Raw genomic sequence first — 24,678 nt, 5'->3', positions numbered from 1 at the left:
CCCTCCTCAGTGCTGGTGGAAACCCACAGAGCATCTCTGTCTGTCAGTGGAAACATACATCCTCTGCTTACATCAATTTCTGCTTCAGATTTGATAGCTGTGATTCACTGGAAAGTGTCATTAAAACAAATATTAAAATCTTAATTAAATTTTTTTTCCAGTACTGGAAAGTCTATTTGAAGCTTTCAAACATTGTGCTGGTGTTTGATGATGCTTATGGTTTTAAAGATTTCTGAATCAATGTATTTTTGATTTGTTACTATTTTTTTCATACCTGTATCTTGCCACACTAAAGCCATTATAAAATTTCTCCACACAATACAAATATGAATAGATTAAACTCTAATCACTTCTTATCCTCCTCCTTGATAGGTCAATCTGGTGGTCTGCTTTAGCCCCTTTGTAAGCTTCAATGAAGTGAATTTCTTCTAAGATTTTCTGAATGCTTGCTTGAAATACACAGATCAGAACTGTACTTTTTTGTAATTCTTTACAGTGTTTTACAAGTTTTAGTATTCTGTTCTTTTCAAGTTTGTATTTATTTTGCCAACAGTATTTTCTTGCTGTTCTGAATTCTTCAGACAGTTCTTTCAGTTGGTGCAAGTTTTTGAGTGTGGATTATTTCAAAGTTTCTAGTGAAAGTTTGATTTTTATCCAGGTCAGTTAACAGATACTTTTATGTTTTAGAAGAGTCTCTAAGTACAAAGATTGAAGTCAAACATTCCTGTCCTTCTGGATTATATACACAGAGGCTTTATGAGCCTGATGTTCCATACTCAGCTGGAACCTTTGCGTGGTCTGGTGGTTCCTGTTCTTCTCATGGCTTTGTTTCAAGTGGTAGAACATGGATCAAGAAACATTTAATAATGTTTATTTCCAGGTTGTTAGGAATTTGATTCATGACTCTTCACTTTTCCTTTTCAAATTAGTAACATAAGGCCTCATTTTGGAATGTTAAAAACCCGAAGTTGACTGCGATATGTTGTTCTCCAAAACTGCTTCAAGTACTGTGTCTACTGATAGGTGCAAGAAAATACAAAAGAATTTCTGAAATTCTACGAAAGAATGACTTTCAAGGCCTGAGGCAGTGACCAACAGAAACTTGCCTAGTTCTGAGCATTTCTATTCTGGCATAGTAAAGGCTTCTTGTGGATCTGCTTTGCAAAGCTGTCTCAGTTATTTTCATTTTAAAATGCTCTTCTGCATCACAGGATTTATTAAATTAGGTAGGCAAGAATAATAGGAAAAAATTAGTGAGGCAAAGCATATATGGAAGTATATCCATTGAGAAAAAATGTTAAAAGTAATTCTTACTTAACTGCCTTCTTTTTTTCTTCTTTTAAGTAATAGAATTATGTAATTCTAAACTTCTTGTGTCATATAATTTAATTATTGAAACATTCTTGTACAAATGAGTAGTTTCATCCCTACAGGTGACTTTCGCCAGATCTTTTGTCAAATATGTCTGAAGGAAGAAGCTGGTTCTGAAAAGCCCTGCTTTATAAGCAAGTTGATGCTATGGGATGCAAGGCTTCATAAAGGTTTGTTTATCCATGTTGCTAAAAACTAAAGATTTGTCAAATTAATTTTTCACGTGTGTTACATAGATATATATGAGTGCTATGCATGTAGAATTGCAGTTCTTCTTTTTTTTTTTTTTGTTACAGTTTTTACACAGCCTTAATTTTTACAGCTGAGCTAACTTATATTTGGGATATATATTTGCCACCTCAATTTGTCCTGCTTTGTGTATCTTGAAAAATCTTTTTACAAAATGCAACCTGACACTGAGTGACTTGATTACTTGATGTTTGAGATACATACCAATAAATGTCAAAACCCAAAAGTAATTAATAACTTTGTTCGTATGCTTCATAACCATTTCAAGACTTTCAATGATTTTTTAATTATAGTTTAGTAATTGGTTCCTGTTTTTCCACAAAAAGCTGCATCTTAATACAGCAATGTGACATGCATTGTATTGGCTCTTTGCAGGGGCAAGGAAGGTTCTTCATGAACTTATCTTCAGTAGTTTTTTCATGGAAATGGAATACAAAAAATCTTTTGCTGTTGAATTTGTGAAGGTAAATGGTTTGATTTTTATGCTATGAATTTGTACTAGCTTTATGAAATTTCCCCCCAAACTGAAAATTCTTTCAATATAAATAGGGAATTTAAACAAGCAGAACCTCAATAACTGTCTCAGCCCTTATTGGAGTGTAGTTAATTAATTCCCATATCACTGATTTGTTCCTTAGACTCATGTAGGGATATGCTTGTTCGATTGCCATATTGTTATTATTCTGTGTATATTTTGAAATGCCAGATGAACTGCAACTGAAATTGGTCTTTCTTTTTGAAAATTTGATACAATAATTAAGAAATATACAAAACATAAAACAAAGTGTGTTTTGTTTTAGGGTGATACTTTTTAACTCTGATAAAGATGATGGATACTTTTTGATTTTCTCTGGACTGAAACAAAGCAAACAAAGACTTGCATTACCCATTGCACGTCTTTTACAGACAGTTGTTGAACAACTATCCATGCAGTTCGTTGCAAGAAATAATTCTGTTTGCAATCTGACAAATCAGTTACATTTGTGCTTATCTTCAGTGGGGTCTGTACTGACTTGCTTTGGTGCATTGTGGATATTGTGCTGTTTTTCTTGGTGTTTCTATTAGGTGGGAGAGACACACTGAGATGTAATTCTTGTGAATAAAAAAGTAAACATTTTTGCTAACATTTGTTTAATATCCCCAATACTCTCTTTTTCTAGTATTACAAGGCATTGCAAAAGGAATACATCAGTGATGATCATGACAGATTTCTCTCTGTGACAGCGCTCTCAGTTCAGATGTTCACTGTACCTACTCTGGTATGTACAGCTTGGCTCTGCTGGAGGTGTAAAATAGGTTGGAGAATTGCTAGTAGTGCCACCTGTTGCAGATTGTTGTATTTGGCAGGGAGACTTTATGCATTGCTGAGTTGAATATGAATGATTTTGAGATTTGTGAAAGCCAATGGGAAAGCAGGAGCTTGAGTTGATGTGAAAATTCATTACAGAACATAGAGGGAATGCAAATAAGTATAAGTTCCTGACACATTGTACTCTGCTTTAACTTTGTGTATTTATTTACTGCTCACATTTACCTGTCTATGTGACTTTCAAAACAGGGCAAGGAGGTAAAAAATGGTTAAATGTCTTCTTGTGGGGGTGAAATATGGGGAGGAAGTATATCTATAACTTTTAAAAGTTATATGTTTCTTAGCTGAAGTACTAATGTAAAAATTCTTTTCTGCATGATCTTTCTAGAAAAAAAATGGCATATCCATTATATAGATGCTGTCAGAATTGAACAAACATACATAGTTGTTGAACAAACTTTGTAGTTGATAGCAGTTGTGTTCCTGTGCAATAAATACTGTGGGAGTTTTTTATCTTGTGCTCTTTGCAAATGCTTAAAAGAATTTTTAATGAGGAAGATGGATTCAAAGGAAAAATCTTTTGATGATAACATTAACAAAAACAAGAAGAAAAATATTTCACTTTGTTCTTGCAGGCCCGACATCTAATTGAAGAGCAAAATGTAATCACCACCATTACAGAGACACTCCTAGAAGTGCTTCCAGAGTACCTAGACAAAAATGACAAGTTCAACTTCCAAGGCTACAGTCAAGACAAACTGACCCGGGTATATTCAGTAATATTTGACCTCAGGTAAGTGTAAGGGTGAGAAACTAGAGCAGCTCAAAAATACTGGTAGCATGATGAGGTGTTTCAATACAGAGTCTGATGATAAAACTGCTTTAAAATCAAAGCCAAACCCCTCAAAAAACATACATGATACCTTAATGTTTTCTTTTCTTTTCAATGGAAACTTAAAATTTTAAAATACTGAAATTACATTCTGTAAAAGCATTTTTGATTTTCAGTTATCTAATTGCATATAATATTTACATTAATAAATAAAATGTATCTACTATAAGACAGTATGGGAAATTTGTCTCCCATTTGCTGCTATTCTGGGAAAGCTGTATAATCCTTATCTGCATAGGGTTTTCTACTTTTACTGGTACCAAATTTCTCTAATAAACTGAGTAATGTTTATTACTCCATTTATTACACCCTAAACACCTTGGAATTAAAAAAAAAATCTGTTAATTTCCAATGATGGAGTCACACCAAGGTATTAGTAGTTCTAGTATTTGGGAAAATTTTCTGAGTACTTTAAGATGAGGAGGGTGATGAAATTTGATTATGTAATTGATTTTATTAAAACAATTGAATTTCAACAACTCTTGAAGTACATGCATAAGAGAAGTCTGAGCAAAGTATGAAAATTTTTTTTTTTTTTTGGGACAGGTATATCTTAGTCAGCAAACCTACAGTATGGACAGACCGTCTGAGGGAGCGTTTTTTAGAAGGATTTGTTTCTTTCCTACGGGTTCTAACTTGCATGCAGGTACAATATATTTAAATAATTTCTTTCTGATATCCTGTTGTAAAGTGATTACAGCTCCTCTTTTTCCCATAATATTATAATGGATGTAAACATGCAATTACACTTAAATTCTTCAGTCCCTGTTTTGGGTGGGTGAAGAAGACATGTTTATGCAAGTAATACTCATCAGATTTAGTTACATGTGTTTTATCTTTTGACTGTGGAATTTTCTGTTGTGTTAAGCCTGTGATCACTGATTTAGACCAAGTATTTTGTGGGATTTCTATTTCAGGGAATGGAGGAGATAAAAAGACAGATTGGTCAGCACATTGAGGTGGACCCTGACTGGGAAGCAGCTATTACCATACAGATGCAGCTCAAGAACATTCTTTTGATGTTCCAGGAGTGGTGTGCCTCTGATGTAAGTATATAAATTTTCTGTGATTCTTGCATGCATGCCTTTTTTGAATCTTCCTGACAGCTTTTGAAATAGCAGATTTTAGAAAAGCTCACAATTGTTCAATATAGTTTTCCACAAAAAAATTGGTCTGAAAGAATTAATCTGGGTGTGACAAAGAGAGAAAAGAAGGGCTGTAGGATTTTTTTTATTCTGCATGTATTTTTAATTCTAGGAAGAGCTGCTGCTCAGGTCTTACAGAGAATGCCATAAGGCTGTGATGAGGTGCAGCATGAACGGCCGCTCTCGGGAGAAGACAGTATTTCACTTGTGTGGCCATACCCTGGAGAGCAGACCTTACAGAGTGTCTGCAGATCCTGTCAGCATACATTTGCCACTGTCTAGGACTCTTGCTGGTAAGTGATGTGTTTTGATTGCTGTTAAAAACCATGCTTGTCATCCATCTCTATTTCTTTACTCCAGAAAACATTTCGGTTAAGTGCTTCACAGATGAGTTGGTCTCTGACTTAGTGACATTCTCATGATCAGGAAGACATGTTCCCCATATGTCCCACTAATGGAAAGTTTTTCTCAAAACAACATTACCATGGAGATTGGAGGATGTCTTTTTAAATGGAAGACAGAGAAAACAGTCAAGAAGGAAAAAAATTCCTTGTTAATGAGATCCTTAGTTTTCTCTGAAGTGTTTCTTGTTCTGTTTCTATATCCTTTATTTAAATAATGTCCATTATTATTTACCTTGAATTTAGTTTCCAGCCATATATATCTTAGGATGGTTAAAATGTTCCTCCTGAAAGACATATTTTGCACAATGCCAGGACAGGCTTCCAGTCAGAATACAATCACTGCTTTCTATAGAATACAAATAAAATCATATGCTATTATTAAGCCGTAGATTCTTTATCACATCATTTGATACCAAGATACCATCTGTTAATCCTTGTAGTCTTGAAATTGATTTACTACTGATATATGATTCAAATGTGAAATAAAAATTTTATTTATTGTATATTATGTAGCATCTCAATTCGGATGGTGTTCACTCATTCATTTAGTGTAAATTTATTCATAAAATAATGGTTTGTAAGCCTAGTAAGAACTGTTGTGATTAAAAAAAGGAAAGTATGAAGTCTTTCCTAAACAAACGTGGACTTTTTTTTCTGGAGTTCTCTGAATTTTAAATGATTTAGCTGACATTTAGAAGGGGTTGGAGAACCTTCACTGAATTTGATTTATTTTCTGATTTTTCTTCCTTGGTTTTGTAGGTCTTCATGTACGATTAAGCAAGACCGGAGCCATCTCAAGATTGCACGAGTTTGTTTCTCCTGTAAGATACTTGTTTTTTTTTTGCAAATGCTTATATGATTTATACTCTGGAAAGAAAAAAGCCTCAATCTATATGTTCTAACCTTCATGACACACATACAACTTATTTTTCAGCTGTCAATATATCTCTGTTCTTTAGGACTTACACTTTTAAAACCACTGGCAGATTTATTCTGAGGTGTTTTTTTGTTTGTTTTTCCTTTTTTAAATTCTAGGAAGAATTTCAAGTGGAGCTGCTAGTAGAATATCCTTTGCGGTGTCTTGTCCTGGTTGCACAGGTTGCTGCAGAGATGTGGAGGAGGAATGGGCTCTCCCTGATAAGCCAGGTACTCCCTGCAGTGTTCAGTGCTGAGCTGATCCTCTAAGTGTTTGCAAGGGTTGCTCAGTAATGCTGCCAGGGGTTCATCCAGTGCAGAGAGAGGTCATGGGGGTCACTCCTACAGTAAATAGAAAGTTTCTAGGTGGAAATTTCACATGGTTTTATTTCTATCTTCAGCAATAGCTTACCTCCTTGTCTTAGAGGAGTATTTTCATCTCTGCTACGACTCTCTCTTCTACTCTGTCAAATAGTATAATGTTGCTGATGTCTACTTGTAAGCCACTTTCAGATCCCATAATCACTGCCAAAGTACTTGTTGTACTCTTGCTTATAGCATAAAAAGTTAGAAGTTCCTCATGGTGTATGGACATTGTTACATACAGAAGTGAAACTATTAGTCTCACACTAAACATTTGAGAACTCTATAGCTAAACATACAAACATTTTCTAATACTTGTGACTTCTGTTGCAAGAGTAAAGGTAAAGGGAAGAGTCTACCCTTGCATTTACCTCCTTTGGCTTCACTTTGGGGTGGTTTTGGTTTTGTTGTTTGGTTTTATTGGTTGTTTTGTTTTGGGTGGGGGTTTTTTTTGTTTGTTTGGGGTTTTTTGTGGGTTTTTTTGTTTGTTTTTATTCCCTTTGATGGCAGAAGTTCTCTGCTAACCTTGCACAAGACCCTTTGATGAAATCAAAGTAAATCTTGGTAAACCGCTGCAGAATTGTCTTTCTGAGAACTGGGCTAGGAAAAGGAGGATGTTTTGACTTAATTCAGAAGCAGCCATTGGAGTTATGTCCTCTTGGATGGGAGTGTGAAGTATGGCATAGACTTTTTCTGGATAAGTGAGAAAACATTTTTCACTTCCATTAAAGTACATATTTATTTTGAAAGAAATGTGGACTTTCTTTTACTCGATAAAGATGTGGTACAGTTTGAAAGGCCTCAGAGATTAACTGATGTACATTACTTTATGTCTCTCTTTTGTTTTTGTGTTTCTTAGGTATTCTATTATCAAGATGTTAAATGCAGAGAAGAGATGTATGATAAAGACATCATCATGCTCCAGGTACAATGTTCTGAATCACTGCATACTTGTCGTTTTTAAAACATTCAGTTTAATTTTCATTGATTTTAAAATAGCAAGTGATGTTCATATTAATTTGGGTTTTTTGATAGATAGGTGCATCTCTTATGGATCCCAACCAGTTTCTCCTGCTGATACTGCAGAGATATGAGCTTGCTGATGCTTTCAAAAAGATCAAACCCACCAAAGATCAGGTAAGTAGCAAATTTTTCTGCTGCTTAGTTTGTCAGCTTTGAGTATATGAAACATCAATAAGAAAAACTAGCTAATGTTGATAACTGCATTTTTAAGGCCACACTGGAAGTCAGTAAACACAGGAGCTTGTGGTTAGGTAAATATTTTGGAATTTGTAGAGGCTTCCTCAAAATTAGCAAGTAAGTTTTGCCCCCTTTTGGACCTTTATTTTGGACTTATGGAGACTTGTCTCCACAGGGCATCTACCAAAATCCATGTAAATGACTTTGCTATAGCATTTCTATTCTCTTAAGCCATGTTATGTGCTTTTATTTTGGTTGGAAGTTTCTGGGGTTGTTATGCTTCTTCTTGTGGCTTGAACTTTGATATAACCCTTCATTTGGGATACTTTTTTTATCTGTTTCTTTTCTTGCATGTGAATCTTGCACTTCACTTGCTGTAGAATATCTCCTCTGCCAGAGCAGGCACTTTTTCTGGCTTGTTAGAATGGAAATTTCTTCCTGAAGTACAATGTTTCAGCAGTGTACTAGATATGAAGGCTGAGCTCAGTATCATTTGGTGGATGGATTTTTCTGCACTTCTGTTTTTGTTTTTTTAACCTGATTTCTTTAATTCTTGCAGGATTTGATTAAGCAATATAATGTTTTAATAGAAGAGATGCTACAGATTCTCATCTATATTGTGGGTAAGTTTCATTTCTCTGTGTTGTTGTAGTAATGGATGATTGCTTTGACAGAGCAGGCTTGATCATTTTCTTAGACATAGTATAGAGAGGATACTGAGGAGTACCTCTTTTAAATAGATTATGCAGTATCACAAGTATTTGTGAGATGGAAACAATAGGAGTTGGACAGTGAAAAAAGCTGTTAGATAGCTTCATAATTGATGTTAAAGTAGAATATGAAGAGAGTCCATCTCGACCCATGTTGTTAGGAATCTAGGCTGAGAATCATTTTTACTCAGACACTTGGGACAGGCTTCTGACAAATGTAAGCTTATACAATGAAACATCCCAGCAATACCATTATCATGGTGCAAAATTCAATGTCACTTCAAACCTGTCATATTTGCCATTCCTCTCCTTTTGGTTCATTCTGACAGGGGAAAGATATGTGCCTGGAATCAGTAATGTGACAAAAGAAGATGTAATAATGAGAGAAATCATCCATCTGTTGTGTATTGAACCAATGGCTCACAGTGCAATTACCAAGTCCTTGCCTGAAAACGTGAGTCCTGATTTATTTACTTTTTTCCTTGATTTACTTTTTCTTGTTTTATGTCTTTCTTCTTTAGCTTTCATATCCTTATATGGAAGCATTTCTAATATAAAGCTTAAATGTTGGTTTGAGAATTACAAAATGGCATGCCAAAGAGGCTTACACACCTTACTGATGTGAAGGCAAATGTCATAGATTCAAGTATGGGCTGATCTGAAAAGACTTGTATGGGAATTATGCTTTTTGTTTAAGAGGTGAATTTTTTCTAGAATATTCAGCTGTAGTTCTCCTAGGTTCAAAAATAAACGTGAAATTTTCTGGTTTGGCCCTGTAGGGTGATGGAGCTGGATTCCATTCTGGCCTGCAGACCACTGATAAATTTAAGCCTGTAATTTTGATGACTTAAACCTGTGCAGATCCATTTGAAGTCAAGTATTGTTTATGTCTATTTGAAAACAAAGACTTCCTTGACATTCCGTTATAGTTGTGGAAGATTGAAGCAAAGGCGAGGGATGTGGATTAGATTTTATAGTCTGGAAGTGTTCAGGGCCAGCAATCAATGCAAAAACCCTAAATTTTTGTTGTAAATGAAATAGCCTTAAATATTATCATAGTATCCACAGTCACTGTTTAAAATATCTAAACCTCTTTTATTCCTTTTGTTAAGGTAGGGTAAGCATTGACCTGTTTCTAGAGATCAGCTCTGTTATTAATGAAGTTCTACATTATTAAGTGAAAGTATTATGTATCTTTGATACTTCCTTGGAAAATGCCAGTTATGAATATCTGCTTTCTGATTAACAGCGGGCAAAAGATAATAGTTCATGAATTACGGAATTATCTAAATTTGTCTATTTTTGTTACACATAGCATAATACTGAAGATATTTGAATCATTATATGTTTATTCCAAAGTAATTTTTTTACCAGGAGAACAATGAAACTGGCTTGGAGAATGTAATTAATAAAGTGGCTACATTCAAGTAAGTTCTTAATGTTGTTTTATAAATAGCTTGAAAGTGAAATAAATTTTCTTAGATATGTTTGGGTTAAACAATATGAACGACAGTCTCTGTTCAGCTTATATATTGCTATCTTGAAGTAAATATATTTGCAAATATGCTTAGGAAAGAACAGTGTGTGAATATCCTACACTGCTGCTGTTTCTTTCCCTTTGCCACCCTCTTTCTTCAAATTCGGGTTGAGGAGTCTTGGGAGTTCAGTAATCTCAAGTCCAAGTGGGAGAATCTTTGAAAGTTCATTTTTTTTCCTAAGATGGAAAGTTAAGAAGTCATTGTACCTCTGACAATCACTATCTCGTAACTGTTATGTTACTTAGTTGCTAATTTTCTGCAACTTACCCTTTTTTCTGGAAATTAACTTAATATATAAATATATATGTTTGTGTGTATGCAAGTATAGAACAATAGATTGTAGTTGAACAAAACCAGTGCAAATGTCTGCTATTTTTGTGAGAAAAATGTCTTATTTTAGTATACCTTATTTTAAATTTCATGTGGTTTGCTTGTTCATGTTCAATTAAGAGCAACTGTAAGTGTACCTAGGAATCTTACTTGGGGAATTATATGAACAGTTCAAAAAAATCTCACTGGCTGGAAAGCAGCAAGTATTACTTGTTTTATACTTTGGTTAAAGAAAGGATTGAATTTTATGCAGCAATATCCAATGTCTGAAATTCTAAGCCACACAGTTAAAAAGAATTTTCAGAGGCTATTCGGTGTGCTTTAGATGGTATAGATTAGAAATATTTTGCTGCTGAATTGTTTACTCCTGTAAATCCTGTATTGAAAATTTAAGAGTCCTAACTGTACTCACTCTCTGCTTTTAATAAACTAGTGAGTAGCCATTATAATTCCTGCTTCTTTCGAAAACAAATTTTGTTTGCCTTCAAAGATGTGCTGAATGTATATTAATAATCTGTATATTGTGAAATATTTCTCTGTAAGGAAACCGGGTGTCTCTGGTCATGGAGTTTATGAACTGAAAGATGAATGTTTGAAGGAATTCAATATGTTCTTTTATCACTACACTAAGACCCAGCACAGCAAGGTAAGCAGTGTAAGATTCACTCTAAAAGGTTAAAAAAATAGTACATACTTACCAATATTTAAAGAATTTTGCTGAATTAATGCAATCTAAAGAAATTGGTTCAGTAAAGAGTGTCTGCAGCTACCTTTGAAATGAAATGTTCCATGAAATTAAAGTTTTCAATACAAATCTAGATGGTGCGGTTTACATTTGTGTTTCCTTTTTGGCACCTTGTGTATTTACTCTGTTAATTCTCTATGCTGAGATGAAAATATGATAAGAATTACCTTTGGACTGGGAACCCCCAAATTTTGTTTTTATAACTCTTACTGAGGAAGCAAATATGTCCAATTATTTATCTTTACTAGAAATTTAAATTCAAAACGTAATGTTAAACATGTTTCAGACAAAATTCTAGTTCACAACCAGGAATTTACTGGTATCTCTATGTATCTCATCACATTTCTAGTGTAGGGTTTCTCATAATTTCATTAATCTCATTATTGTGTACTTCTATAGAGGTGCTGATACAACAACACTCCTTTTTCTGTAGGCTGAACATACACAAAAGAAAAGAAGAAAACAAGAAAACAGGGATGAAGGTAAAATTCTAAAATTAATGATTCAACAAATGTGCTAATTGATAGTATATGTAGTTGTATATGTATACTGAGCTTTGGGAGATGTCTTGTGACTTCAGAGTGGATAGGTGAGTTCATATTAAATTTGTTGTGATTTGCAGTAATTGTCATTAGTTAGCATGTGGCAATTCTTTTGGTTTTTTTCTTTATCATGGACAGGAATTCTGAAATTTTTAGTTTACATTTAGGGAAATAAACATGGCACTGTACCCGTTGACAAACCCATGAACTCAGAGATTTTATGGTGGAGTAACTAAGAGGCAAAAGTTGTAGTGTTTTTTATGAACAGTTTCTTTAGGCAATATTGAGACACAATAGTGGCATGTAGAGAAGGTTGCCACAGGAAATAATGCTCATATCCATTCTGTAATATGAGAATGAGACTTAGGTTTTAGAAAGAATTTTTTATAAGCTATGGATACATAAAACAATGAACCCCTGTGTTTCTATTGTAACACAAATATTATTTCCCTTTTGCGTTTACATTTACCCATTCAAGTCGCAAGCATTTAACTCAGTTGATTTGAGGAAGACTTGATGAGCTGAACAAATAAATGCAGTGAACAATTTAATAAACTCAACTTTGCTCCTTCCCCTTTCAGTCTGGCAGCTTAAAATGTTATCAGGGGAATTATTTTGTGGAAATTTTAAAAAATGTGGTTATTTAGATGTAATTGTCAGAGACTCATGTAATTGGACAGTACGGTTCCAAAATACCAAGGTATCTGCTGACCCTGATTTGTGTTCTCCTGAGGCTGCATTTATTGTTGCAGGTACTTCCTGTGTATTCTTTTATGTGTCTGTGTTGTCTTTGTCAGTAACTTCATTCAGCCTGAATTGTCTAAAGAATGGTGTTTCAGACACACTGCATTCACAGAGGTCTTCTGAAAAAAGGCAATCTGAAAATAGGCATCCAGGTACCTAAAGAAGACTGGAGTCAGTGGTTCCTGGTAGGGAAAGGCTGTGGTGTTAAATGAGGTGCTATCAGGAGATGCCAAGATTCCACATCAGAGTTCCAGTATTAACTCAGCAAATGTACATAACCAGAAATGACTGGAATGCCAGTAGCAGAAAAAATTTAGAGCTCCACGCATGTGATATTGTGGTGTGGGACACTACAGTATGGAAACTCCACTCCTCAGTTTTGTTTAATTACTTGAAAACCTTTTATCTGATGCAAAGCACAAACTATATATTTAATAGTGAGACATAAATCAGGCAGTTCAGAGTGTTAAAAATTTGCATTTACACCTGTAACTAATACTTGTGATTGATTAACTTAGCTTGTACATGTTTTTTGTGTAAGGACTTACTAAAAGTACTCTAGTTTTGCCAAAGATTAAAGGTGACTTAGGCACACAATTGTGTTTGAGCATGGTTTTACTCATTTAAAGGTCCAGTTTTTCTTTCACTGAAATTAGTATGTTTGTGCTCTCTGCTTCTGGGTGGGATGTCAGTTCATTGGTATGTTTGCACACCTGTTTCCTAGCATTGCCACCACCTCCTCCTCCGGACTTCAGTCCTGCATTCAGCAATGTGGTGAGGATTCTGAACTGCGATGTCATGATGCACATCCTGCGCACCCTCCTGCAGAGGGCAGTGGAGCTGGAAACCCACTTGTGGACTGAGGCAATGATCCAAATGGTAAGGTTAGCCTTGGTCATCTTCCCATGGTCCTTCCTGCGCTGACTGCTTATAAGAAGACCAAAATATGTAAAGATTAACTTGGAATGATTTTGTCCCCAAACCTGTTTTTATAAATCTTACTGGCAAAGAAAATATTTTTATTATTAATTATCTAGCTCTGCTGTAAAATAGAAACATGATACGTAACAGTATTAAAGTTTTCTATTTTACTTTCCTCCCTGTGTTGCCTCATTGCTGAAGCTGTTTCAATATGTAATCCTCCCTGCCTCATATTTTTACTGAAACTTAACAAGTACCTGTTTGATAATTGGAATTCCTTCATTTTTTGAGCTGCAGAGTCTCCAAATACATAATGTCTTTGGGGCCTCAGTCATGAAATAATAAAATTTTTCTAAGTATTTAAACATTTAATTTTACTGCAGTGGCTTGAGTCTTTTAAAACATTGTTGAGATGTTTTTGGAGGCGTTTTTTTGTTTGTTTATTTTAGCAGGGTTGTTTATTTAATATTTATAGAATTAGAATGTGAAATTATAGACAGTCTGAATTAATCAGTTTTGTTCGAATGTATAGATTGTTTAATTGCTTTGCCAATCCTGCTAATCTTTGGATTATGGAATTAGCCAAGTACAGATTTTGTATCAGCAGAAGGACAAGATTTCACATATTACTAATATAAAAGCATGTGTAAGCTGATGAATTTTAGTGCAACTAATATGCAGTAAATTTGCATTGTGCTCTTTTTATTTCACTTTCCATGTATGATCTCTGTATTTTCATGTGTTTTATCATAATATAACACAGAACCGTATTAAACATCCTAATGTTTTGTGCCAGTTATCCATATCTTAAACACTGAATGAGACTTACTATTTTTCTCTTTTTTCAGGTTCTTCATCTTCTTTCTTTAGGGTTACTAGAAGAGAAGCAGCAGTTACAGAAGTCTCCTGAGGAAGAAGTAACCTTTGATTTTTATCACAAAGCAACACGTATGTTTCATTTTCTTTAAACCACAGAGTAAATTAGACTAACTTGATCTTGTAAGGACTCAAATAAACTAGAAGAAATTATTCAGTGATTTAGTCAGAAAAGTTTTATTTTATGCTATATAATCAAAACCTGGTAATTTAACTTTTTTAATAATTAAGAAACCAGGTTTGGACTCGCTTCCTCTGTTCCCAGTTGTCAGGTGGGTTGAAGAGGATATGTGCTTCTCTTCCTGGGAAAGAAATAAAAAGTAGTTCTAGTGTTACATAATTGCAAGTGGTTTTTCCTTCACTTGCATTGAAATGGAAACTAAGAACTCTTTGAAAAATGGCAGTGGATTTAAGTGAACTGTGTCCATCTTTGGTTCTCTCAAGCTGTACAATTAGTGATTTGCCTGGAAGTTAGTCTTTTACTATGGTAATGAAAATAGAAACAGAACATAGTGGCTCTGGATTGTACCCTTTTCTCTCTATTGAACATTGCTTAATATTACATTCAGGACTACTCTGTGGGAGTTGGAATCTGCATTTTCTAAATAATCTTCCATCTTCTCTAGAGTTTCTGCTTCACTGTGTAAAAATAAATTTAAAAAATCCATTATCAAGCTAAACATAACTGTTATTTGTGAGATGCAACAGAGATAAGAATTGTGAACTGAAATCATAGAATCATAGAATTGTTCGTATTGGAAAAGACCTCTAAGATCATTGAGTCCAAATGTTAAGTCAGCACTGCCAAGTGCACCACTAAACCATGTTCCTAAACATCATATCTATGTATCTTTCAAATACCTTCTACAAGAATAAATACATAAAACTACCGAAGTCCCTTTATTTAGTTCTTTAAAAATTTTGTGTTTGAAAAGCACTCCCAATGCACTTTATTTTTTAATTTTTTCTTATTGTTGAGAAAGAAGCATCATCATACTGAAAGTGTTAAGAAGCTTCATGTCAACTATAGGAATACAATAGAAGTAATAATTATAACTGAGATGCTAGAGAATGCTTTGCTAGCTTTAGTTTAGCATAACCAGAAAAATCAAAGCCCAATTTATATGAAAGGGATGCAAAAATAATCAGTATTTTCATAACAAAGCTCTTATTGAGACACAATTCATTGAAAGACAGTTTCTTTAGCAATGTATTTGTCTCCCTACTTTTTTTTAAAATTTTTAAATTTTTAAATTTAAATTTTTAATTTTAAATTTTTTAAAAATTTAAAATTAATTCTGTATGGTAAGTGCTGCAAAAGAAACATCATTGAACAGAATGGTCTCCATTTTAAACATTCTTTTGTTAGAGAAGAGCCTAGAATACTATGGACTCTCACCAAGTTGTGAGGAAGAAAATTACTGTAATTACAATTGCTTTTGTGATTAGAAGTAGACATGTACACACTAAGCTGTTAGCAAACATAGGTAAGCTCTAAAGAGCTTTACTGCTTCCTCCTGAAGTGAAAGGCGATTCTTTTTAAGCAGACATTAAGGAAAGATTTTCTAAAGCAGAAATAATTGATCTACAAGGGGATAAATTATACTATATATAACTGGAATAAACAGATGAAACTGTAACCAAAATGTAACTACACAGTTTGTGTTCATGTATGTATATTATATAGTCAGTAATATTTAAAGGCATGTCCATGGATGTAAGTACATTAAAATGTTAGGCTTTTTTTTTCCCTGAAGGCCCTTTTCTATTTTTCACTTTGTAAAGGAATGGGAAGCTCAGCCTTGAATGCTGTGAACGTGTTAATGCTTCTGGAGAAATTGAAGAGAGTTCCCCAGTTAGAGGCACAGAAGGACACAGTCAATTGGATACTGCAGGTACACAAAGGAGAGATAAGTACAATCTGATTTCAGTTGTGTAGGAAGTTAATATGAAAGATGTTATGATTCCTACATACAGTTCCTACATATAATCCATTTACAGCTGCAGTGATTTCTTGAGAAGTTTAATCTGTTGCAGCATTGTACTTGCTACTTGTACTATGAAGTATTGGATTAATTTTTGCTTAGGTAACTCATTCCAGTAATGACATTTCTACACACATTCCTCATATATCTGTTGCACAATAACAGCAGATCATGAGTAAGGCAGTGTTCTGGGAGTGCACATAGAGTCTTGGGTGTTTCTGTTATTTAGGAGTTTTGAGTGGTTGACTCCATTTGAAAATCTGAAAATAACGTGAAACGAAATAACAAGAGTTTTAATCCTGTCTATCATAGAATGGATTGAGTTGAAAGTGACCTTAAAAGTGATGTAGCTCAAAGCCCCTGACATGGGTAGGGACACCTTCCAATAGACCAGATTGCCTACAAGTCCAAGCTGGACTTGAACACTTCCAGCATCCACAAATTCTCTGGGCAGCCTGTTGCAGTGCTTATATATTGTAACATTGGAAATGTATTAATTTACATTGTTATAAGAGCCAAATTGTGTTTTATTTTTAACATCTGAGTCTCTGTTTTTAGATGTTTGATGTGGTGAAGAGATTGAGAGAAAAGTCTAGTTTGGTAACAGTAGGAGCTACATCAGGCTCAGAAGCTACAAAAGGTGATGAGGTAATGATAAAAATAAAGCTTCAGTAGAAGCCTTGTATTTAAATGTTTTGAATAGCTATTTTCAGCGATGTGTCTAACTTTATTGTTGCCTAAAATGATAATTTTTCAAAAAACTGATCTTTGTGATATATTGTCTACAGCTAGGATTTAGCTAGTGGTCAAATGATACAATGAAATGGAGATTTCAAAGATGACTTCAGTCCTAAGGAGTGGCTGTGTTTTCTATTGGCATTCGAACAGAAAAGAAGAATCTAATTACCCTTAGGCAGTAGGTGAAGACAGACCAGTTTGCTCTTAGACGTTTTGTTTGGCCTTAGCTTGCTGCCAAGCAATCTCTTGGCTGGTCATTGCATGCCTAGTTCTAAACTTATCACACAGCATATGCCATGTTTCTTTTTTCAGGCAGGTGTCATATGAGATTTGGTAAGATATCAAACAAAATACAGAAGTCCATAAGAAATTGATCTCTTTCAGTTCAAATTGTGGAGCAAGTTGTTTGATTTCCTGGAAAAGTCATGGTACTGTGAATGGAAACCTTGTGTATAATGTTACATTTGTCCCTTAAGTAATTGGAGAGGAAGAGTTAGGTTCTGTATGTTTTAATAAAGTCTATCTGTGTTTTTTGAATTCTCAATTTCTAAAGCATAGAAATTCTTTTTATATGGTTTCTGAAAATATGATACAATAGTAAATGTTGGAAGAACAATAGCTTTCCAGTGTACCATAAAGAATAATGAAAATACAATACACAGATGTATAAAATGCTGACACATTTTGTTGTGCCATGGATAGGCAGTTAAAGATAAAATTTTCTTCAATTTCTGTAAGGGAGATACTGAATACTCAGTAGGGTTTCACTTTTGGTGAGAATAACAGAAGTCTGGAGAAAACTTGGATGTACACCTCACTGAAATTTCTTAAGAACAGACAAGTACCTAATTGAAATGACTCAGGGATTTTTGATCTTATCTTTGGACTAGGGATTGTAGTAGTGACCTTTTCTAGACCATAAAAGTCTGTCCAGTCAACATGTAAAGATTTGAGTTCTGTTAATTTCTGTTTCAGATAGCTGTTAACTTTTTTCCCTCATTAAAGTGTTGTCAGTTAAGGGAATTTGATGTCAGTGTTAGAATACCTATACTGGGGAAAGAGTCTTCTCATTTTTTGGTGTTCTTAGTTGCCTGTGATTTCTTTATTCTCTTACTGTAAGACACAGAGCACTCAGGATAAAGAGAAAGCTGAGCGGAAGAGGAAGGCGGAAGCAGCGAGGTTGCACCGTCAGAAGATAATGGCCCAGATGTCTGCCCTGCAGAGGAATTTCATTGAAACCCACAAGCTCCTGTATGAAAACACACTGGAGGCCCAGGGGAAAGATGATGCTATTATGGAAGAAGAAAGGTAAGAGAAAACAGACATACTTGTAGTCTATGACCTTGTTAGATGTCAGGAAGAACTCAGTTCATTTAGAAAATCCAGCTGGTTATTTTATATCTGTGTCACTTTTGGTCTTACAGCACCTCTTCAGCAATTGATTACTCCAGAATTGCTTTGGGTCCCAAACGAGGTCCATCTGTCATTGAGAAGGAAGTTTTGACCTGTATTCTTTGTCAGGAAGAACAGGAAGTAAAGTTTGAAAGTGCTGCCATGGTATTATCTGCCTGTGTGCAGAAGTCAACTGCCTTAACTCAGAATAGGAGCAGAATTCTTGAACTCTCAGGAGGTATGAGATTTTTCTTCTCTTATAGTACAAGCACTTCTGTACCTGGAGCTCAAAGTCCTTCAACCAGCTAAACTCTTTTCTTTGATCAGGTTGCTAATTGGCTTACTGTACTTAAGAAAAATGGATGCAAACTTCTAAATTGCTTTAAAATTCATGTCAAACTTAAATGAGAAGTATATGAAGATTTAGGTTTGTTGGTGAGGGAAATCAGAAGATGCTTCGATCTCACAAGACTTAATAAAACATGTAGATTTAGTGGGAGTAGTTTGGAGAAAAGCTAAGACTGTTTACAGTTCTGTTTATTCGAGTACAAGTGCAAATTTTCCCAATATGGAGGAAATACATGAATGTTATCAGAGGCCAATATGCCAACCTGAAAAGGGTTAGGGTGTTTGGTTTGGTTTGGTTTGGTTTGGGTATTTTTTCCCCTTATATGTCCAGGAAATAATAAAAACAACAATATAAAGAATGAAAAAAATCTAAGCAAGGATCACATCATATCATCTGATGAGTGAACAAAAAATTGAATACAAGAAAGTTATACAATCACAAGAGTTACATTTGTGTAATAGCATATTGGTAGCAGGGAACACAAAGCCCAGCAGAATTTCTTTTGTAAGTAGCAGCTGACTAAACATGATGGAAAGTTTGGTCTGTTACTTAAGGGAAAGAAGAAAATAAATACAAGGATATGGGAGAACCTAGGAATTCACTTACATTTTAGTTCTCTTTTTGAAAAAGGAAGTTAGTAATATTTCAAGAAAGATGCTGTCACAACTTGTAAATTCCTTCTTATTTTCAGATGTGGGGGTGGTTTTTTGTGGTTTGTGGTCAGCTTATAGATCAAAATAAATGCTATGTCCTATTTTTTTTTTATTGACACTTATATGTAGAAAATAGCTTTAAGTTATGTTTGTGCAGTTCATTATTCCTGCTTTAGTTCAGAAGCAATCAAACTCTTGATTGTTACCAGAGGAAAGTTCATCATTTTTTTCATATTTCTCCATGATATTACCCTATTTTTTATCATGCTTGTAAATCTTTTCCAAGCTGTTTCACTAATAAGATATTTTGTTTTCTCCTCTGGGTCATTAAAAAGTACTGAATTGTCCTACGCCTAGGACAAACTCCTTCAGAATCCTGCTTGATCCATTTTTCTTTATCAGCAAACTACTGGTAATGGCATTTTTGAGACAGTTGTATAGAGTTTTTATCTATATACCATTTTTATATACTAATTACATTTTTTTTTCTGTGGTACTCTGAAATACAGATTAAATCCTATGCTGTTGTGGTCAGATACACTTGTATCTTTTCTGTAGTGGCATGTTGAGCTATTGAAATAATTGAAAAAAGAAGGGAATGGAGTTCCTTTTTCTGAGGCTGTTTTTGGGCGCTGTTTATAGTACTTATAATGCACAGTCCTCTGCTGCTCATCAGTTACCAGGAGTCCTGTAAGAGCTTTTTTCTTTCAAGATCTAAATAAATGTAAAAATGCTTGTTCCCCCAGCAGAAGTGCAGAAGTGCAATTCAGTGTTATGCCAAGCTTCACTTTCTTATTTCAGTCTCCATTTAACTTAGGGCAGCTTCAGCTGCTGCCAAACAGACAGTGCAAGTTAGGTTCTTTTATTTTCAGTGCAAGTTAGGTTCTTTTTTTCTTTCAGGTTGTTAGATACAAGTGTGTTTTTTCAAAATCATGAACAGTCCCCCAGATGAGGTATGGAGGACGGCTGTTGTTCAGTATTATTTAGATACCTTTAAAGTGAAAGTGGGATCCCACTTTGGGTGCACATACAACACAAAGACATCAGTATATTCTCATAATATTTCTATTGTTTAGAATTGTGCAAGATTAGTAAAAGACAGACTTGATTTTTGTTATTCAGCAGTGCTTTTTGTGTTAGTGTTTTGAAAATATGTGGGATTAGTTGGATAAATTAGTCATTCTAGTTGTCCTTAGTAGTTTCATTCTCATTTAAAAATAAAGTAAAAGCTTCAGTGATAGTGAATCCAACCACAGATCTGTTCCAGTACAGAAGCACCCTTTTTTCTTCCTAACCAATTTGAATGTTGGCATCTTTTTCTTTATATGGAGAACCTTCAGTAGTTTAAATGGGTATTTCTTGTCATTGCTCTGCTGCATGACTGGTCTGGAAAAGTTAGCCAAGTGAAGCTTTAATGTGACTTTGAAAACTGTAGGAAAATAAGATCTGAAGGTTCATGTTCTGTATATATTGTTGTTGATTTCTGTTCATACTGGTGGGAAGTTACATGACTGTTCATTCCATAATTTTTCTGCTGTGTGTTTCTAGATACACTAGATCCTCTCTTCATGCACCCTGACTTACCTTGTGGGACCCACACAGGGAGCTGTGGTCATGTAATGCATGCAGCCTGCTGGCAGAAGTAAGGATGTGTCTTTGCTGCCTTTTAATGGTTTTTAATTAATCTATTTTCCAAATCACCTTAAGAGTACACTGAAAACAAGGTACAATAAGTGGATGTTTAATTAAGGGATCAAAATTATTTGTACTCGTCTAAAAATGAAATATGGAACAAGAGATGTTTTGACTTGATGAAGATAATCATTATCAAAAGTTTTAGGGCCTTTTATGACGCAGAGAAGAATTTCTAAGGGACTTATTAATTTATGCAAATATAAACAATGGAGTAAAATTGGTCAAGAATAAGAAACCATATTGAGTAGGTTTACTTTTAGCAACAATACTCTGCAAGTCTCTCTCCAGGTCAATACTTCAAGGGTGAAACTGATCTATTCCAGTAAGTGTTTAGAAGAGATTCTAGCAGCTAGAACAGAATATAAGGAATATGAGTGGTTAAATCTTGTGACTCCTCCCATATCAGTGAAGAAACTCTTAATGAAAAGTAAGGGTGAAGAATTGATGCAACTGCTGTAGACTTGATTGGATTTCTGTTGTTTGGGGGACCCACAATTCAGACCAAGTGTTTTGGATTTGAATGGAACCTGGACATTAAAAGACCAAGGTTCCTGGCTTGTGGGATACAATCATCCTACATTTCACTCCATATAGGTCTGGCAAGTCTAAACTATGTAAACAGTGTGAGGTAATAATAGAAATAATCCCACTGAAGTATTAGCAACAGATAAGAGGTGGGTCATGCAATCACAAGCTAATCTTGCAATTGCCTCTTTATACATATGACATATGTTATAAACACTCTCTTGAGGTTTGTTGTTTGTACTTGCACTGTTTTACTTTAAAAAATAAATCTTACTAAACTTCTAGTGTTTACCATTCACATTTTACATTCTATTTGTGTGTATACTGCTGTTTTTTACAATAAAACATCAGTACAGAATAAGTAGGTGCACACACTTAAAATGAAACCCAGGTATGTTCCTTGAGTATAATACATCTGCTCTTGGCAGATCCATCTACATCTGCATAGATCTAAGTTGTGCAACGTTGGAGCTCAGTTCCTTTGCTCTTTTTAAGAAAAGATGACTTGCTGTATGGGTTAATGGGATTAAAATGAACAACAGGCTCTTCACATACAGTATGGCACAGAAGGCTTGAGTATAGTCTTTTATTACATCACAGACATTCTAACTTACTCTGTTTTAGAGGATTTCCAGCACTTGTAGGCTGCACATAAGAAGGTATGGCAGGCATAGTTTGGAGGAATATTAGTAAGTCAAAATGAGTGGAATATCCTTGTAGTTGCCATGTATGAGGAAGAGGAGTTGCTTGCAAAAACATAGTTGTGTGAATGTGGGGAAAATCAATGTATGGGTTTTCGTTTATAACAAAATACTTCCAAATATTCTGTATTCATTAGAATTTCTGCAGATGCTGGTGCACATACACTTTCTCTTCTCACATAAATGGAATTATATTTTATTTAAGATACATGGTTTAAACAAAAAAAAAATCTAGTTATTACCTTGGTGTGGAAGTTAGAAAATTTCATATTTCTCTCTAAGATCCTACTTACTTGATCTGAACATTAAGACTGAATTTGTATCCAGAGAAGAAGATTTAAATGTTGGATCTTTTTGTTCCTATAAATACCAGTGAGACAATAATGACATTTGAAAGCTTACTTGCATCCACTCAGGGTGCAAAAATTATAATGAAGACTGTAAAAAGATCATAGTTGTTTCTTACTTCCTTTTCGTTTTAAATAGTTGAAATATTATATTCTAATATATTTTATTCTCTCTTCCTGTTAAAAGAAGGCTACAGTTCCACTATCTAGTCATGATACCCAGTAATTGCAATGAATAGCTGATTAATCATTCGTGAAATGTTACTAGTAGTGCTTCCTAAAATTAAATAACCATATGTTCAATACCTGTTTCAAATTTCCTATAGTAAGTTGCATATGAGAGTTATTAGATGCAGTATTTAATTTTGTTGAAGATAAGAGGGAAGAGTAGAAAAATGTAAGGACTGCTTGTCTGCAAAATCTTAATGAAATTTGTAAGGTAATATAAGTGAGGGAAACTTGCCATCATTTTCCCAATAGTGATACACCATGCATTTTTGCATGAATTCATCTGTGTGCTCAAAGGTTTTATTATTTTCGCATCCAAGCATGTAGAACAGTTACAAATCAAAGGAAAAGACTCCTTTGTTGCCTTGGATAAGTGTTTGCTGTACAATTATGCTTGAACCTTTGTGTTCATGTTGCTTTTGAGCCATTGCACGTTCTCCTTTCCTTTTTAATGTTGTAGGTACTTTGAAGCAATGCAGCTGAACTTCCGACAACGTCTGCATGTTGAACAGATATTTGACTTGGAGAATGGAGAATATCTTTGTCCCCTTTGCAAATCTCTGTGCAATACTGTGATTCCTATTGTTCCACTGCAGGCTCAAAAAATAAACAGGTGAAATACCAGATTGGTTAACCTCTACTTAAAAAAAAAAAAAAGGAAATATTACTTAAGGGCTGATCAGCTTTTTAAAGTTTTGGAAGAAAAACTTCAAAAAAACTCCTCTGTGTAAAATACTGCATATATTCTTATTGATTGCTTAGCCAGATATACTTATTTTGCCAGTAAATACTTTATTTTTTATAAAACATTTTTGGGTTGCCTATTTTTTGGAGCTGAAATCAAATGAGAAAGTACCTAGACCTAGTATTTAGCCTTACGCTTCATTTTGTACTGTTTGCACAAAATTTCTGAAGCCAGTAAAACTGAGCAAATACTGTTTGGATGTGTTTGGATCTAATTGCGTCCTCTGCTTTTTAAGTTAAGGTGAGTCTTTAAATGTTAAAGTAAAACCTGCTTTCTATTTTTTTTTTTCAGTGAGGATGCAGAGGCAGTTGCTCAAATCCTGTCCCTAGCTAGGTGGCTGGAGATTGTCACAGTCAGGATATCAGGCTACAGTGTGAAAAATGCTAAAGGTTTGTTATCCTAATTTTTAAGCTATTCTGTGGGATAGACATCAGTGCATGTCTTAACTAGTACCAGTAGAAAACTTCAAATAAAGAATTGAGTTTTGCTCTCAATCAAGACAGTATCAAATAAAGCTGGGGATAAAAGTTATTGCCCTTTCTGAGTTGATAGCTTGATTTCAGTCCCCTCACCAATTTTCTGGCTTTTGTTAATTATTTTCCATCTTTGCTTTGGAAAAAAGTTAGGCGCACTTGGAGAGGATGCCAACAGACTAATACTTATGGTTAATAAACTTTTGTATGGACTGTGAGGTAGTAAAAAAGAGAACAACTAAATTATAAAGGACAAAATGAAAGTACGTATGAGTATTTAGAAAACAGGAGGCATAGAGAGTCTACTGTTTTGGGGAATAGAGGCAAAAGTTACTTAAAGGAGGAATCATGGAATATAGTCTAGCTTGTGAGGTATGTTGGCAATTATTTTCAAATCAGTTTCAAATAAAAACACTACTCCCTTTTTTCAACTGCTTAAAAAAACTGTAGCAGCTTTTTAATGCAGATGTATTTTTTTTTCCTGTTAGGCGAGAAACAAAGTCTTCCACCTTTCACCAACAAGGGAACGGGGAACTCAACTTTGGAATTCCATTCCATCCTTAGTTTTGGAGTTCAGTCCTCGTAAGTGTTAC

At 34.5% G+C, this 24,678-nt stretch overlaps 1 protein-coding gene across 5 annotated transcripts in view; it reads left to right on the top strand.

The window, feature by feature from the left end:
- The window catches only part of UBR1 (ubiquitin protein ligase E3 component n-recognin 1), a 60,539-nt gene that overhangs the window by 19,315 nt on the left and 16,546 nt on the right, over positions 1 to 24,678 (top strand). For 3 of the 5 annotated variants that reach the window (XM_054634211.2, XM_054634210.2, XM_077180220.1), the window contains 26 exons: positions 1,434 to 1,541; positions 1,996 to 2,084; positions 2,781 to 2,879; positions 3,565 to 3,722; positions 4,368 to 4,467; positions 4,739 to 4,867; positions 5,079 to 5,259; positions 6,130 to 6,191; positions 6,406 to 6,516; positions 7,508 to 7,573; positions 7,684 to 7,785; positions 8,408 to 8,471; positions 8,888 to 9,012; positions 9,933 to 9,985; positions 10,970 to 11,072; positions 11,605 to 11,653; positions 13,182 to 13,336; positions 14,227 to 14,326; positions 16,040 to 16,149; positions 16,798 to 16,887; positions 18,098 to 18,285; positions 18,402 to 18,607; positions 20,920 to 21,013; positions 23,328 to 23,480; positions 23,904 to 24,001; positions 24,574 to 24,667. In XM_054634211.2, the coding sequence (XP_054490186.2) occupies positions 1,434 to 1,541; positions 1,996 to 2,084; positions 2,781 to 2,879; positions 3,565 to 3,722; positions 4,368 to 4,467; positions 4,739 to 4,867; positions 5,079 to 5,259; positions 6,130 to 6,191; positions 6,406 to 6,516; positions 7,508 to 7,573; positions 7,684 to 7,785; positions 8,408 to 8,471; positions 8,888 to 9,012; positions 9,933 to 9,985; positions 10,970 to 11,072; positions 11,605 to 11,653; positions 13,182 to 13,336; positions 14,227 to 14,326; positions 16,040 to 16,149; positions 16,798 to 16,887; positions 18,098 to 18,285; positions 18,402 to 18,607; positions 20,920 to 21,013; positions 23,328 to 23,480; positions 23,904 to 24,001; positions 24,574 to 24,667 (2,887 nt within the window). The remainder of the gene's footprint in view (positions 1 to 1,433; positions 1,542 to 1,995; positions 2,085 to 2,780; positions 2,880 to 3,564; positions 3,723 to 4,367; positions 4,468 to 4,738; positions 4,868 to 5,078; positions 5,260 to 6,129; positions 6,192 to 6,405; positions 6,517 to 7,507; positions 7,574 to 7,683; positions 7,786 to 8,407; positions 8,472 to 8,887; positions 9,013 to 9,932; positions 9,986 to 10,969; positions 11,073 to 11,604; positions 11,654 to 13,181; positions 13,337 to 14,226; positions 14,327 to 16,039; positions 16,150 to 16,797; positions 16,888 to 18,097; positions 18,286 to 18,401; positions 18,608 to 20,919; positions 21,014 to 23,327; positions 23,481 to 23,903; positions 24,002 to 24,573; positions 24,668 to 24,678) is intronic. The other 2 variants (XM_054634214.2, XM_054634213.2) reach the window with 1 other exon arrangement.

The sequence above is a fragment of the Agelaius phoeniceus genome, chromosome 6 (genome assembly GCF_051311805.1).
Source record: "Agelaius phoeniceus isolate bAgePho1 chromosome 6, bAgePho1.hap1, whole genome shotgun sequence".
NCBI classification, from domain to species: Eukaryota; Metazoa; Chordata; class Aves; order Passeriformes; family Icteridae; genus Agelaius; species Agelaius phoeniceus.
Note: the sequence above shows the minus strand (reverse complement) of the source record. Positions and strands in the feature narration are given on the sequence as shown.